The following is an 18396-nucleotide window of genomic DNA, read 5'->3' as shown; positions in this document are numbered from 1 at the left end:
ACTAGTACCGTTTTTTAAATATGCGTGAAAAGGGTGATATGAACACTAAATGCCTTAGCATATAAAATAATTGTATTACACATAAATGAACCATTCCTATTTATTAGAATTTGTCATTTAAAAAGATTTCAGAATAAGTATAAAATAATGATTTATGTATTTTTTAATTTTCGCATGTAATTGACATTTTTCAGTTTTTCTATAATTAATATTCGTTAAATATGATAGCGTTTTTTTTTTGTTTTTTTTTGTTTTTCTTTAACTTGTAAAAGGATATTTTATAATTCTGTTAAAAATTGTGGAAAGAAAAAATGATTTGAGAAAGAAAACATTTTCATTTTACTGGAATAATTTTCACCATTTTTTAAAAAAATGTTTGTATTTGCTGTGCTACTACTGTTTTTTTTTATGTTTTTTTATTTTATTAGAATTATGTTCATCTATATTCCTTTATGCATATATGTTTATATAATAATGATTATAATATTAATAATTTTTACAAAAATCTGTAGTGACAGCATAGACTGGCACCATACCAAATAGTCGTAAAGCCACTCAAGGATATGGTTTAAAGCAGGGTTTCTCAAAGTGGTCTCTAAAGAGCTCTGGGGTTCTATGAGTGAGACTGAAGGGCTCCAGAAGCCCTTTCTTAAAGAGGACCAAATGCTTTATATGGAATAATTAAATGGCTGCAGACATTTGATCTTTTTTGCAAGAAAGAGATTTGATACATAACTGCAGGTGTAAAGATTTTCAGGATGGTTCATGAAAAAGTAAATAAAAAAAATTATTTAACAAAAAATGCAACACTTTTTGATTAATCAAAAACAAAAAATGGTTGTAAACACGAAAATATAGTAAAATCACGAACAGGAGCAACTAATGAACAAGTATAAGTTAAAATTTGAAATTAATGTTTTTCATATTTATGTTAGTGCTTCATGAAAAACTTTTGCCCTGCTCAGGGGCTCCATGGTGTCCTGAAGTTTTGGAAACTCTGGCTTAAAGAATAGAGATTAATTATTTATCTTCCTTCCATGGCGGGAAGATGTGGCTAAAAGGTAAAGAAAGTGGAATTTGAAGCCATAGCTCTAGAGGAAGAGTACTCTGGCTAAACAAAAATTGCCTGGGACACTCTGTCAGCATTCACCAATAGGGACATATCAGCCGATTAGCAATAAGCCAAACCCCTTCTCAAAGAGTGAGAAGGTAAAGCCTTAGAAGGTGGGCCTCTTAGAACAGCACAGAACCCCAGATTGATAGAAAACTAATTAGGCAGACCAGAATTGCCCAAGAGACTAGTCTGATTTGGTGTGAAACCGCCATCCCACAGAAAGTGTGATTTGAAATCAGCACTGTAGATGATGAGCTAGTGAAGAAGGTTTGTGTAATAAGTCTAATCAACGTGATTATTGAATCAGGAGATCCTATTTATTAACAGGAGGATAGAAGGTGATAATATGCTATAAACATTAAATTAGGATATAGACATGCTAATTTAATGTTTGTGGTATGTTATCACCTTTTATCCTCCTTTTTAATAGGATCTCCCAATCACTGAAGACGCAAAGTAAAGAAAAAAAAATTGAAATATAAAACATAGTGTCACTTATGGGCCATACGTGAAGTTAAGATAACCTTCTTGGTCTTCTGTTCTGTCTCAGGATGATATAATGATATCGTGGGGTTTCTGTTCATGCCGAGTGTACATACAACGGAACTATGTCATAGACTTCTATAAGATAAACCGTAATAACCAGATATATTCTGACACTACATTAACCAGATTATTTAGATAAATACTTTTACAGTTTTAACAAAAAGGCTACAATAATATCGCAGGGTCTCAATTTACGCTGAACGTCCACAGAATGCCCAGCAGCAATACATTACATATGAAAGATGCCATTGTAGAATTTCCACAGGTCCTGCTAGTTTTTATTAATCTAATATTTTATTATTTATTTATTCATTTTTTTTTACCAACGTTGTTTTTGTTTTGTTTTTTTTTGTTTTTTTCCTACTCAAAAATAGTATACACTGATTTTCAAATATTTTTCTCCAAAAGAAGAAAAAAAAAAGATATTCCTTTTGCAGGTTTTAAAAAAAAAAAAAAGATGGTTTTATATTTTTGTGAATGGAAACGGTAGATATTTTTTAACATAAACAAATCTCCTCAACTGGATATTAATTTTTTTTTTTTATTTTTACAAAAAATAAAAAAATACACCACCACCACCACCACCACCACCACAACAACAGCAACAACAACAAGCACAACAAGAATGAAACCAAAAATGTTTATTTTTATCTTTATATGACTTTGTCATTATTGTTATTATTGTTGTTGTGTAGCCATCTCAACTGGAAGTTCAGGTAGTGGTGGTGCCTACTCTCAGACTATATTGTCGACCGAAAAACAAGGCTCGTCAGAGCAAGGTAGGTGATGACACCAATAATCCCTGTTCCCCCTCCCCCAGTTGCCATCCTTTTCATTGGTCGCGCTTGCCTTTCACCCTTATTGACATCCATTTGCCAACCTATCCAATCTTTTACAAGATTTACAGATTCGTGTCAACCCCTTCCCATCCCCAACCAACCATATGTGTATATATCTGAAAAGATTGTAAATATTTGCTGTATAGAAAGTCAATGTGTATACGTTAAGATTTTTTTTTTATATATATATACTTGCACTATATTAAAAAAAAAGAAAAAAAAGACAGAAAACCCTCACACCATGGTATTAATAATCATGGCAGGAGAAAGATGAAGCCTCAAATAATATCAATAAGGCTTGTTCTGCTTTCTGCTGGCTTCATAATTGCCTTTGGTCGCAAAAAAGAAATATAGCTAACGACCAAATGCTGCATTTACCAGGCCTTTGGTTGCATGACCTTTCTCAATGGGTGCGAAACTTGGCCCTTACAAGTAGCTGACATTCAAATCCTGGAAGTCTTTGCTCAGTGGTGTCTTCGACGCATTCTCTGGATCCGTATCTATGACCACATCCCAAACACCACAATCCACACATGATGTAAGCTTCCTACAATTGAGGAAGTGCATATCAGAAAGCGCTGATGGTTTAGGCATGTCCTTCATCGTCCACTAACTGACCTGATTCACAAGGCAATAGCACCAACACCGCTATTTGGAGGTGCAAGAAAAGTGGTGTTCAACTGAGAACATGGCTTCCAACAGTCGTCTTCTGTATGCAAAGATGAAATCGTGAATGGCTAAAGTATACTGAGGAGTCAGTGATAGACAAAACTAGAAGAATTGACTGGAGTCATGATATGACAAATTCACTTTGAGCCAACTCAACACAAGTAATAAGTAATTACAGAGTTAAAGTCTTATAAGAAATCTTCCTTTTTCTTCTGTCCATTTAATGTAATTTTTCTATTATTCACGAGTCTGGCGTTTTCTGATATTATGCAAGCTTACTCTCTACTTTATACCATTGGTCGATACTCTCCAAATTTCACTTTGTGTGATCTTGTCTAATTTTCCCTAACCAGCCAATCTTCCTACAATTCAATATATCCATGTTTCTGTAAAAGTTTATCCAAAAGAATGAATACTCCATATGACAATACCAGCGTAATTGATTCGTCCTTAAGACAATATCTATGCCAAACAAATGAGCACATCTTCTGACCTAATCTATTACGTTTTGTTATGACTTACAAATAAGACTTCATTCATACAGTTAGTCAGAAAAGATTCTTACATCTATTCATATAATTTAGATTTCAGTCCAATTGTCTACACGTGGCATGTGGTGTCATGCTCTATCCCAAGATGGCTGTTCGCATGTGATCTTATCTTGTTCTCATGTGAAGATGTGATAACTGTTATCTCAGAGTTAAAGCAGGGGAGGCAACTGTGTCTTTACAGAAAGGTTATTTCTCTTTGATCATATTATTGTCCTAATAGGTTTGATTAGATTTCACATTGTTGCAGATCTATCTAATCTGTTATTGCACTGCAGTCAGGCGAGAGAAAGAGCCGAGTGAGGGCCCATCATTTACTAAAAAAATAAATGGATCGATCGTAGTCAAGAGTGATCCAAGGGCCTCCCTTTTTGTAGACTATTACATTGATATATATATATATATATATATATATATATATACATACACATTTTTGCAAGAGAGGCACCACTTATCAAGGCCCGAAGGCCACTCAGAGATAAGGGTTAATGAATGTAAGGTGGTAGTGTAGTAATCATTAAAGATGTAAGTTAGGTATGATTTGATTATTTAAGGGGACAGTGTTCAACAAGATTTTGTTTACATTGGACTTGAAGGCTATGAGTGTAGTCGGCCTGGAAGCAGGCCAGCAGAACAGTGTCCCACAGATGAGCAGTTCAAGGAAAGAAGCTTAGTTCATGGAATCTGCATTTAGATTTTGGCACAGATCGAGAGGAGGAGAAATTGTTGATAGTGGTTATAGCTAGTTGAGTGTTTTTTGTGAAAGTCTCGCAATGGGGGAGAATATTACTCCTTTTTCTGGATTACATCATTTATTGTTGATTCTTATCATATACTTTTGACATTTTTGACAAGGAAATGTCAAGAATCATATTTTGAGTTTTTGACATAACTTGACTGCAGATTGAATCCCAGTCTCCAGGCCCATTAGCAGACACTGTAATCATTATGCCAAATATTCTCATAGGAAGATTAAATCTGGACAGTACAGAAAGATGTGTATAGAAAAGAAGACTTTGTTGGTTTGGTCACATTGAAACAATGGATGAGTTCTTAGTAAATATTGAACAGATGAAATAGTGCGGTCAGTTAGTAGGGAAAAACCAAGGAAAAAATGGGAAGAAGTTATAAGGATAGAATTGAGAGAAAGAAGGATAAACAAGAACTTGGGCAGAGATAGGTTTGTTTGGAGGTCAATTCATAAAAGCTGTCCAAGACATGCCAGCATGTAAAAGCAGATGTTGATGATAATGCAAGAGTAGATGAGAATGCTTGGGTTAGTTAATGTAGAACAGTTGGTGCAGTAGGGTCAGTTGGCAGGGAAAGGCTTAGTAAAACATGAAAGGGATTTATAAGAATGGATTTAAGAGAAAATATAAAAGTCAATTTCAAAAAGCCGTCCAACACATGCCAGCATATAAAACAGATGTTAAACCCAAATGTGATGATGATGATTATTTTATTTGATTCTTATTACAACTCGTCGGCTGATAAGTTTTGAATAAATAAATTGTTTTGAAACTACATTGAGGTTCAAATATTTTATTTTTAAAAAAATCATTCAATTTTTCTCTGTTAAACTTGAAATGTTTTTTATTAATTTTGGATAGTGAATTACATACCTAAAAAAAGAAAGGTGAAAGTGAAGTGTTCTTATCCACAACACTAACACAGCCTTGATACATCCCGAGGCCACTGACATTTTATTTATAAAAAAAAAATAAAAAACTTTTCTTTTACTATGATGAGGAATATTTTACAATCCGAAATTCATAAGAAATATTTAAAGTTAAACATTTTTTTTAATTGAAAGATTTTTAAAAATATTTGCATCTTCATATGGTTTGAAAACAGTTTGTTTATTCGAACTTTTAATTTTATTCAAGATGCTTCTAAGAGCTTTTTGCTAATTTTCATTATCTTCACCTAATTTTTTTACTCTTGTTCAACAAAAAAAAAAAAAATTTTTAGCAACGAAGCGATTGAACTTGTATTATATTTCGATTCATCAGACTACTGGTCTCATTCTGAGTGTCATTTTTACAACGTTTTGGTCAATGTAATCTCCAACCTTCTTCAGGTGTATCTTGTCAAACTTGGGAATGTTTCTGTCGAACTCGGGAATTTGGACGGAATTTTGAACAGGATCCTTTATTTACTTCATAGAGGTAGCGTGCTCTTGTTCCAAATTCCGTCCAAATTTCCGATTTGGACAGAAACATTCCTGAGTTCAGCAAGATACACCTAAAGAAAATCGGAGGTTACATCAACCAAAACGTTGTGAAAATGACCATTAAGATAAGAGCAGTAGTCCGATGAATCCAAATAATACGAATAACCAATCCTCATCTTAAAAATTAAAAAATGTAAGGATTGAACTCCTTTCACCTTTTCATCATACTGCTTGTAATTGCTACACCGCTTCTGCCACTAACGCTAATAATTACAAATTTGATTCCATCTTATTGCACCAAATTGAAACGATGTTGTGATACGTTTATTTTTTTATCCAATCAGTGTCCTATAATTATTTTACTTTGCACATGTTTCTTATATCATTATCTCTAAAAAAAAATAAAAATAAATGGGTAGCACAGACATTAAATACGGCATAAAATAATAACAAAAAAAAGAAAACTTATCCTTCATTAATCCCAAAACTAAGCCTAAGGTGGTGGTTACTAACGTTAACTCCAAACTGGCAGTTATTAATGTCAAGACTTGGATGAGGGTCACTAACTGTAATAACATAAAGGCAGTTACTAATCCAAAGTTCAAGATCATGATCAATAAAACACATTTTTCAGAAATTTCAACAGTGGATAAAAATTTGTGACAATCATTTTGTGTATCTTAAACAGAATAGTTGTCCAATTACAAAAAAGATTTCTAGCTTTAATCCTTTTTCTCAGGCAATGAAAACATTTTAGTTTACAACTATTTCAAGACAGTGTTTATTTTAAGTCATACAATGACTCATAAACATTGACTCTGTAAGCGACCATACCTTTTGTTTATGTTCTTTATTTGTAACTTAATTTGAAAAATGTCTTGAATCGTCAAAAATATTTAACTCTGTTCCATTTATTATTGAGTTGCTGATATTTACAAATTGTTGATCTTCATATCTCATTGAGGATTTTCTATATATGAAGTGTGTCTATCTGATTTTTTCTTTATATCAATCATCCACATACAAACTGTTTTGCTGTGTCACAGTTCATTAATGGGACTAGACTAGTACCTACTCCAAGCTAAACTTGAACTTCCAGCATAGCATCTGACTGCTTTATATGAACATTATCAACCACTGGGTAGTGTTCCATCTGTTTATTCACAAAAAGTTTTACGTCATTGGTAATAGTCATTGTCATAATGTTTCACTTCATTTGAGATCCATCATCGGGCAGTGTCCAAGGCGTCCCTCAGGTCAACATTGGAGCATGCCTTGCTTAAGGGACAGTCAGTGAGGATGTGTACAATAGTCTGCACATTGGCACTGCAGGGACACTGAGCATCTTCTACATAGCCCCACCTGTGCAGGTTGTTACATGTTTTGGCAACCTTCGCTCGGGCCTGGTTAAGTGTTACCCAATCTTTCTGAAGGGAAGTTCAGATGCTGCTGTGAGACCTTCTTTTCTTTTCGTGCCTTATTGTTGTTGTTTTTGACTGATCCATTCCACCAACACAGGCAGAAGGACGCTGGTATTATTTGACCAAGGCCTGTGAAAGTGGCAAAGATCTTGCGAGATGGTAGTCGCTTTTTGGTGCCCAAATAGGGATGGCGATTGCCGTTGCTGTGTTGTCACACTCTGCCTTTGCTTATATATTCATCCACAGATAAAGTATTTTGCTGTATCATGGCTATATATATATATATATATATATATATATATATATATATATATATATATATATATAATATAATGTGTGTGTGTAACCAAACTAAATTGTTGGCATAAATTTGTTACTACTAGTTTTGGTTAACCTCATGGATTACCTTGTCAGCCAGATCAATCGACGCAAAATAAATTTTTTTCTCAGATTTATGTAAAACTAGCTTGGGTTCCCGGCATTGCCCAGGTGTTTGGAGTTGTGTGTTTAGCAAAAAAAAAATGGTAGTAGGCAGACAGGCTCGAACCCATGACACAAAGGCAGAAAAGAAAGTGAAAAAAACCTGACGTCTTATCCCTACTCTATGACGCAACCGGAAGTTCAGAACGTTGAAATCAGTAAAGTCATTCCAACCGATACGATGACTTGCAAAAACGGCTATGCAAAAAACCGACCCTCTTTCTAGAAAAGTGCACAGTTTAGGGTGAAGGAATTAATGTTTTTAGCCAATTTTTCAATATTTGTCGTCCGAAGGGTCGAGCTTCAAAACGATACTGATCTCATGAAAATCTGTCGCCTCTGTCGAAAGTTTTAGACAGACATACAAACATACATAGAAACATGCATTTAAACAGACAGGTGAGATTTATATTATAGACTAGCGAGGGGTACCCGGCGCTGCCTGGGTGTTTGGAGGTGTGTGTGAAAACTCCGGGGGGAGGGGGTAAAAAAAAAAAAGTAAGTATGAGGATCGAACCCGAACCGTTGAGGCAAAGTTGTAAATTAAAATGTGGGAAAAAAAAAAACGTGCGACGTTAACCATTGCTCCACCGCGAAATGCTAAAGGAAACACGTTTGAATTTATTTAATTACTTGGATTTAGCAGGTGCCCATTTTAATGAGTTAATGAGATCAAGTTTGACTGCGGGATTTCATTTACTGCTGAACGCTTTTTTTTTTTTTCTCCCCAAGATGTTATAGGAAAAAGACTAACCCACATGCGGCGAGCAAGAAATGTTGAATAGCTATCTTCCCAAAATCGAGCAAATTAAATAGACAGGGGAGCTTCGTTTTTAACTGTGAGATATTACGATTTATATGTGGTATAAAAAGTTTTAAAAAGTTGTGAAGCGAGCGACCGCTTCTCTGAAAAAAGCCTTTTGTAGACACACAGAAAAAGCGAACACACATACATACATACATTTTCGCTTTTATATATATAGATTACAAACAAAACGAATCAAACAAGTCTATTTATAATTTGATCCAACATTTATTGTTTGAGAAATACCATTTTAAGATGATAACTGTTTGAATTTGAAATGACAAAAACTGTTGTGGTCTTGTAAAGTGACCGGAAGAAAGTCACAACGTATTTAGGGGAAACAAAATATATTAGAGAGAAAAGCAAAAACATCAAATGAAGAATGTGCTTATACATCAGTCCGACTGCCATAGAGCACGACTCGTGCATGACTTGTGCTAACTTGGACCCAGCAGGGACAAAGGGCCCTGGCCGACTTCACTTAGAAAAGGATAGATTTTGTGTGACACCACTTTAACCTTCACTTTGGTACGTTTGAGTCAGTTATTTCATACTCATGTCTGCTCTTAAAAGCTTTGGTTTAAATAGTTTTATTTAAAAGGTTCTAAATTTTCAAGTATTACACCAGTTATCATTTTATTTTTTTGTTTTGTAAATATATAAATATATTATTTGTAAACAACTACTTGCTGGTGATAATTTTTAATGTGATATTCATTTAAAACATGGTATTTCTTACAAATTTTGGTTTAAATAGTTTTATTAAAAATTTATAATTTATTTTTTTAAATAAAAATATCAATCCAAAGATTAAAGTTGTGTAAATATATAAAAAAAACAAAAAACTCTTGATTGCAAAATTCGCTTGAACATACCAAGGTGAAAGTTAAAGCAGTGCCACCCGAAATCTGCCCTTTGCTAAGTGAAACTGACCCGGGGTCCTTATTCCCTGCTTGGTCCCTCATTTGTGTGCTAATTCTGAGAGACAGATTCTCTCGGTCTTTTATTGAAAGAGTTCATTATTATCCATGGGGTGTGCACACCACAATGATAACCATTAAAATTCTTTCTGATTGCAAATGTTTTGTTGGTCATAAATCAGTTTCTTGTCTTCCATCATTTCTTTGTATTCTTTCCAATTTGTTGTTAGGTGTTTTCTTCCTTCATCACCAATATCAAATTGCTGTTCACCCCTCAATTCAATGGAGTCTGAACCATTCTCCCACCCCCTCTTCATCTCCCAATTGCCTAAATCTTCCTTTTTTCAAAATGTTGACCCATAGTTTTTTGGTCAGTGATATCTAATTTGAGACATTTGTCATTTTTGTCAACTTTTTTTATTTTTTTTTTAAAGTTTTTGTCCAGAATTTTCTTTTCTTTTTCTCTTTGTCTCCAGCTAAAATTCCAGGTAGGTGAATTCCATTTTCAACTCCTTTTACTCTGAGGCTTTCTTACCTCACGCCTATGCTGATAGTTGATCTACAAGTCTGCTACTTGGTGCCTACCATTATTGGCCATTGTCCCTTTTTTTAGAAGCATTCTTTCCCCACAATATCTGAATCGTCTTTGGTTCAGCTTTATTCATCAACTAGTTTGCTTAGCCAGTTCGCTATTGCTTCAAAAAGGTAACCGCTCTAAATACTTTAATCAACATTTTAAATAAATAAACATTTTATTCATAAGTTTCTTGTAAACACAAAATAAAATAGCTTTTGTTCCAAATAATAACAAACATGCCTGAAGACGGTCGAAGGCCAATCCGACCGAAATGTTGCACAAATATCACTCCAGATGAGAACAGTATTCTGATCAATACAAGTAATACAAATGAAACAAAAAGTTAACGACTTTAAATACTTGAAATCAACATTTTAAATAAACATTTTATTCATAAGTTTCTTGTAAACTCGAGACAAAGGTTTTCACATTTATTCATGTAAATTGATAAATATTAAGATATAATTTTTATGCAAATTTATTTATGATGTTTTTAGAGTTCAACTATTCATATGCAAAATATGAACATGGTATTGGTCGAGAAAAAAGGAATAGGCAGTAATTTTTACACTGTCAATACTCTAGTTTTAATCTCACAAAAGTCTTAAAGATTTTTTTAACTGGATAAGTGTTTTATAGGTCCTTACAAATTTTCAAATATACCAATATATATAAAGTTTAAAATAAGTTTCCAGACCTTTTTTTTTGTACAAACATTTAAAATTGTACACTCTTGAAAATTCAGTATACTACTACTATACATCTTATGAGATGATTGACCAATTGTTATGACCAGCTACAGCAGGAATTGGAATACACCCTACTAAAGCCTGATTGACAGCTGATGATTTTCAAAAATGCAATCTGGACGTAAGGACGCTTTAAAAGGACGATATGCAATAAAATTATGTTTTAAACTTGGAAAAAATGCTACAAAAACTTATGGAATGCTTCAGACTGCTTTTGGGCCATTTTGCATGAATCGAGTATCAGTTTTTGAGTAGCATAAGAGATTCCAGCAAGGCAGGGGGTCTATGAGGGATGAGAAGTGTAAGAAGAGTAAGGAAGTTAAAACACAAGAGTTGATTGGTCAAATAAAGAATTTTATGGATAAGGATCGCCGTGTGTCTATAAAGGCAATAAGTGCACAGTTTGATATCAGTGTGGGAACTGTACACATAATTATTCGCGAGTAATTAAAGATCTGGAAGATTTGCGCAAAGTTTACCCTCAGGGTGCTCCGAGAAGATCAGAAAGAAAGACATCATGACAGCGAGAGATGGTCAAGCTGATCAATTACAATCCCACAGTTGTTAATGCTCTGGTGATCTGCGATAAAAGCTGAATATACTGCTACGACCCAGAGACCAAGAGACAGAATTCCCAGTGGAAATATGCTGGCTCTCCCAGCCCCAGAAGGCCAGACAGAGTAAATCCACCCAGAAACTTATGATGATCGCCTGGGTGTCATCATCAGTAGGAGCACTTTTGATAGCCAAGGTGCAAGATCTGGTCAGTATCCTATGAATGTTGACCTTTATTATTTCAATTAATCGAATACAATAGACCAAATACAAGCAAATAATTTTGATCAACACAAACCAAAGACCATGGAGAGGAAGAAATGGGCAGCAAATGAAATCAGACTAGAAACAGAATCATATTACCCCCCCCCCCCTTACATTCACTTACTAATGTTCTTTACACATATAGAACATAATAGTCTATATATCTATAAAAGTGCGAATGTGTGTGTGTGAAGACAATTCTCAACCTTTATACTCAACAAATTTTTTATCTACAGTCTTGAAATTTGGTACATAGGGTATTCAGACATGTGGAAAACTTTTTAATTGGTTTTTATCTCGACAAAAACGCTACTAATGGGCTCAAAATTGAAAACTGGTACTTGGATGTCATCGTTTTTTTTTTTTTTTATCTGTTTACTGTTTCATGCAAATCGTTCATATGACAGCTTCCTTATGTTAAGAATAAGTAGGTTTGAAAACACTTTTTAAAGAGCGTAGCAAGTTGGCCTAATGGTTATCGTACTTGACTGTCTTTAGGTTTTGGTTTCGATCTTAGCTCGAATATTTTTTTTACTTACAAAAAGTGAACTGTTTAATACACGCATGCATGTCTATTTCTTTCCATTTTTTTTTTACACCATTATTTTTTTTAAAGGAATTTAATGTTAGGTTTAATACTAGGTAATGCTGGATACATTTGCTAGTAGAACATATAATAATATGGAAACATCGCATTGACACACTGGTTCTCATTAAATCACCAAAGTTAAGCAATGTTGAGCTTGATCAGTCCTAGATGGGTAACCATTTGAGAATACCAGGAACTTTATGTAGGAGAATGTCGACACCTCCCTGCAAGAACTGCAAAAATTTAATTTCATCATCTCCCCTGACCGGGAGATACATGTGACTGGAGACTGTATGAATTTGATATTCCCATGAAACTTCCTCCTTCAGAGGAATCTGGTTCAACTTACCTCAGATGAATGCCGCTGACTGGCATGACATGCATATGTAGAACATAATTCTAAAATTATACCATAAATTTTCCAAAGAAATATTGTTTTTAATGAGAAATTATACAGATTAATATAGAAAGCATCTGCTTGTTATTATCATTTCTTATCCCTTTTTAAGTTTTGCACGATTAGATAATTCAGCTGGTAGTTCCCCCAAGAATGTCAATTGTTTTTGCTATCATCAAAAGGAAAATAGTGATGTAGAGAAGATGATTCAAACATTACCCCCCCCATTAGTAGTAATGATCGCCCACACTGGCCCAAGCACCAATTATTTGAACAAGTAAAAAATGAGTTGTCTTTCCATGCGTTCACCATGACTTGAACAAGTATGATTGCTGACACTGTCATGTGTTTTCCATTGTAAGATTTAAACTAATTTTTCATTGAATTTCATCTCACACACGTCTTCTTCCGCGTTTTCTACAGAATAAGTGTTCTACTAAAACGTGTTCATGTTGATCAAATGATTCCCTTAATGCATTTCCTTGTCGAATTGTATAGAAAAGTAGACCCTTCCCCATCACCAAGAAAAAGAAAGAAAATGAAGTATGTAGATAATTAAAACGGCTGTGCTGTGTTCAAACGTCTGAATAGAAATTGTCATAAGCAAATTGAATGATCCGCAATAGCAAAATAGCTTTTAACAATTCATACAATGAATGGGAAACCTCATCATTTGAGTCACTACACTATCCATTAATAAGCACAGAAAAGGGAAACTGATATACAACGTGCCTTCAATAAGTTTCCAAGCTTTTTTTGTATGGGCACTTTTATTGATAATACACACTCATAACAACAGCCTCTAAGGTTTTCCTTGAGCTGAGGGAAGAATCAAAAGTCACAGGGAGCAAGGTTTGGACTATAGGAAGAGTGAGGAACTGTTTTGATGCTCATCTTGGTCAAATAGTCTGTGATCTTCTCTGAGCACTCTTTTGACAAACCGTGCTCAAATTTTCTGCATCTTCATTTCTTTGTGAATACCTGTGTGTACAGTTTCCACACTGACATCAAACTGTGCACTTATTATCTCTATAGACACCAGACAATCCTTATCCATGAAATTCTTTATTTGGCCAATCAACTCTGATGTTCTGACTTCCTTACTCCTCTCACTCTTCCTTCACAGACTCCCTGCCTTTCTTAAATCTCTTATGCCACTCAAAGACTGATGCTTGATTCATGCAAGATGGTCCAAAAGCAGTCTGAAGCATTCCATATGTTTCTGTGATATTTTTTCCAAGTTTAAAACAGAATTCTATTGCATATCGTCCTTCTAAAATGTCCTCATGTCCATTTTTGAAATTCACCAGCTGTGACAATAAGATTTTAGTAGGGTGTATTCCAATTCCTGCTGTAGCTGTTCACTTGAATCTAAAATCATAAAAATTGGTCAGTCATCTCATAAGATATATAGCAATAACATACTGAATTTTCAAGAGTTTATGACAATTCTAAATGCCTGTTCAGAAAAGGTTTGGAAACTTAAGGTGCCTCGTATAAAGATTGTATTGCTGTTCTAGATATTAATCCAATGAAACTCTGGTGTTTATTAAATAGTGCTCAATAACAAGTAGAGCTGTATTATTGTATAACAATTGGGAATTATTATTTCCATTTTTGGTTCAGTCAAGATTGTGGCTCAAGGAAGTTGAATTTTGAAAGAAATTGCAGCTGAAACCTGCACCCACATATGTAGTTAATAATATCTATATGACTAATATACATGTGTATATATATATATATATATATATATATATATATATATATATATATAGGAGAATTTGGTGATTTTATAAAAATAAACTCGAATGGTGACCCGACGTTGTCTGGGATTGAATGATGATTAACAAATGTTTCACACTCCCATATTTTTATTCTGATCGAAATCAACTCGATTGATTGCTTGTTCTAGTTGGGGACCCATTGCAATGCACCTGGGAGAAGGTTCACATGCCTCTCGCAATGACTAAGTTCACAATATATTGTAGTCTATATTACACTGTAGAGAACCTACTGTTGATTTTATAAAATTATTTTATATATAATGGCCTGAATTAAAGTTTAAAATGCAAAAGTCAAGTATCATGCTTCAATTGTGCTCTAATTCACTTAGAACACACCCTTGTCATATCAAAGAATCTACTTTTGATTTTATATATTGGACCTTTCGGCTTGTGTGGTAATAAAACTTCTCAAATGCACTTGTGATGTTAGGCTGTGTAAGATGTTAACTTTGAACAAAATCGCCTGTTCCTTCTTTCATCGGATTATCTTGATTATTGATACTTATCAAAGACGTTCTGACGCAAAACCTATCTAAGAACACTGTCAAGCACATTAAATACCTTTGTATGAAATTTCATAAAACTCGACTCGGCCATTTTCGAGTCCATAGGAAACGAACTCACAGGCAAAGTTCCTTTTATATAATAGTAGAAATAATAAACTAAAACTTAAAAAATGCAGTTTAAATTCCTGGGAGTACCAAGTTTAACATATTACAGCTTTAAGCCTTGTACAAGTATACATGCTACTAGAAAATTCACAATTACAAAAGAGGATTTAACTCTATAATGCTGAAAACAAAAACTTTAAATTGTCATCAGCTGTTTACCATGTAGCTGTTTCAGAAATTTAAACACAGGATAGCTGTTAAATTCATGGCTCTCCAGTGGAAAATACCACTTTCCCAATAACAAAATGCACACACAATCTAGTTACTATTTCACTAACATATAAAGTATATATATATATATATATATATATATATATATATATAAAGTAAAATAATACTATTAAAACATTACTCTTAAGAATTATTTTGTAATATGTTGTGACATAGTCATTAATCTTCAACTGTGTTGTTACTTTTTAACACTCGGACCCAACATGTTGTTTGAGACAGTCTAAAAAGAGCGCAAAAGGAAAGAAATTTGACTCTTTTTCAGTTGAAATGCATTTATTCATGGTTCTTCTAAAATAACACATTGCCTCTTGTTTTCTATATCTATCTATCTACCTATCTGTCTATCTACCTGAGCTTCTTGCCTTCACCGATATGACTCTCTCTCCAGATTTCCCTGTCTTCCATCAGCTGCCTCAGATCTTCAGGATCACAGCATCATGTGAAATTTGCTGGATGCATGTGGATCTAGGTCATCCTATACTTGTGTGCACGTGCCGTGGAGTCCACAGCAATACATTTCTCACCAGATCTTGCTTGCTCCTCTGGCAATGACCAGCAAATCATAGACATCGTTTCCTGATGGTAGTAAATATGGCAGGTAGGTTGCCATAAAGTTGCTGCTTCATGGGATAACCTTGCCAAGATATATTTAACACTGTTTGTAGCTCACTGCTGATGCAATTCTCTATCTATATAAAAGCCAAGTACGTCCAAGGATGGAATACTGCTGCCATATCTGGGCAGGAGCTGCTAAAACAGCCTATCCTGCCTTGACAGAGTACAAAATAGACTTTGTGGCTTAGTGGGGGATGCCCTTTTCTCTACCCCGCAACCTCTCTCCCACAGAAGAGACGTTGCGAGCCTATTCTTGTTTTATCGTTATTTCCATGGCAGGTGCTCGTCTGAACTCCAATCTCTGGTCCCCCCTCGCCAATCTTTCACAAAAAACACCTGTCTAGCTGAATCCACTGAAAAATTTCCCCCACTCTTTATCTGTGCCTAAATCAAAACGTGGATTCCATGAACAAAGCTTCTTTCTTAGAACTGCACGCCTGTGGAACTCTGTTCCGTCTGCCTGCTTCCCACCTGACTACAACCTGGATGTCTTCAAGTCCAACGTTAACAAATTCCTAATATGAACCGCCCCCTTAAGTAAACACTTCATCAAATCTCCACACTAACGTACTGTACTTGCAATAACCCTTATCCCTGAGTGGCCTCCGGGCCTTGATAAGTGGTGACCACCATGTAAAAAAAAAAAAAAGCACACAGGTGTACGTGGCACCTTGCTTTCTTTCCAATCTTTTGGTGAGTGTCCAGGTTGTAGCACCGTAAACAAGATCAGATTCCACCACTTGTTTTAAAAGTCTCTTACTTTATGTAGTCTGCCATGTTGTTAAGTCTCTTGCCACCATGAGTCAAGCATTTATCTTCCCATGCAATTCTTTCGGTTTTCACTACGTGGTGCATTTTTTTTCTCTTTTTTTTTCTGTTCTTCTCCTCCACTGTGACGTCACTTCACGCAGTGTCTTGGTCATTTGCATATGTTATACGGCTGCTGCTGCTGCTGCTGCTGCTAAAAGTGTTGGCAGCTCTGTTACATTGTTAGCATATAAATTATATAGTAATAAAATCGCATTAATAAAAAAATATATAGTCAATTTTTCCTCTACTGTCTTCACATCAACTCTGGAAATAAATTACTCCCCTCCCCAAGGGGCACTTGTTTCCTTGGTTGAGACTTTCAGATTTGGACTATCAGATTATATAATTTCTTCAATTCCAAGACAAATTTTAGTCTCCTATATTTCTGACAGAATATGATATTGATTTTTTTTTCTTTATCCGTGAACTCGTTTTCGTTTCTGTATTCAAATAATAAATCCTATCTTTTTTCAACAAGCAGATGTATATAACTTTGTATGTTATTTACTCTGCTTCACTTGGTTTGTATTGTAAATATAACTATCAATATTCATAGTGTTCGATGAACTGAATACAATTTCTTTTGTATATTAAATCACATCAAAGTGTAATCAATTAAAAAACATACTTGTATGTATCTACTAGCTGGTTTCCTGGTCGTACAATACGCTTAATCATGATATTTTAATTCATGCAGATTACATATGTATTATTATAGGGTCAATCCTCTATTGAATATTATATATTACAAGGAATAATTTGACTGGTGGATTAATGCACAAAAAAAAATACTAATGATAATGTCATTCATCAAATTCCGTCTGTGTTTGTTTACAATATCATGTCAGCTGATATTTGGGCTTGACGATCTTAAAAATCGTTTTTCTTCTCTTATAGATAGATAAAAAAAAAAAATTTTAAGGGGAATATTTTATGTTACACCGGGCAAGGTTACACCAGTGTAACATAAAATATTCCCCTGTAAAAATTCTTCTTTTTTAGTTATAAGAGAGAAAAGCTATTTTTAAGATCGGAATTTTTTTCGATTTTCAATACTTATCGGATGAATTTCTGTACAAAGCATATCTAAGAACACTATCAGAAATAGAAATTAGCTTTGAGTGGAATTTGCAAACGATAGGCTCAGCCATTTTGGAACCTACAAGGAAGGCAGAAACGTACACACAAAGTGACTTGTAGAGATATATTTTATTTAAATGTATTGTCTCATGGTTAATGTAAAATCCAGATTCAAATTCGTCTTCAAAAGCTCAAATGTATGATGTAAATATTTGCAATCATCGGAATTGCAAGTAATTGATCTCAGCTCTAGGAACACCCATTACTGATCGAATCAATATTTTCATTTTGAGTAAAAGGCAGAAAATCTATGGAGCTAAAACACATGAGAGCTTATCTTGGTTCAAATTTAATTAGAAACACACATACATTGTGTGTGTGTGTGTGTGTGTGTGTGTGTGTGTGTGTGTGTGTGTGTGTGTGTGTGTGTGTGTGTGAATATATATAAAGGCAAAATGTGTGTGCGTGTTTGTATGTCTCGCAATAACTTTTCTCACCCACATCGCACCAGGTGTAGACTGGTACCATCTGAAAGAGTGATGTCTGTCGAATTGAATTA

General features: G+C 34.4%; 1 protein-coding gene across 32 annotated transcripts in view; it reads left to right on the top strand.

Moving 5' to 3' along the window:
* The window catches only part of LOC145265633 (calcium/calmodulin-dependent protein kinase type II delta chain-like), a 705488-nt gene that overhangs the window by 550300 nt on the left and 136792 nt on the right, over positions 1 to 18396 (top strand). For 11 of the 32 annotated variants that reach the window (XM_080121702.1, XM_080121690.1, XM_080121691.1 and 8 more), the window contains exon 13: positions 2356 to 2439. The exons of the other annotated variants lie outside the window; for them this stretch is intronic. In XM_080121702.1, the coding sequence (XP_079977828.1) occupies positions 2356 to 2439 (84 nt within the window). The remainder of the gene's footprint in view (positions 1 to 2355; positions 2440 to 18396) is intronic. 32 annotated transcript variants of the gene reach the window in all.

This window comes from Euprymna scolopes, chromosome 40, assembly GCF_053919585.1.
Source record: "Euprymna scolopes isolate OS-2025 chromosome 40, ASM5391958v1, whole genome shotgun sequence".
NCBI classification, from domain to species: Eukaryota; Metazoa; Mollusca; class Cephalopoda; order Sepiida; family Sepiolidae; genus Euprymna; species Euprymna scolopes.
This window is presented reverse-complemented; position numbering and strand designations above follow the sequence as displayed.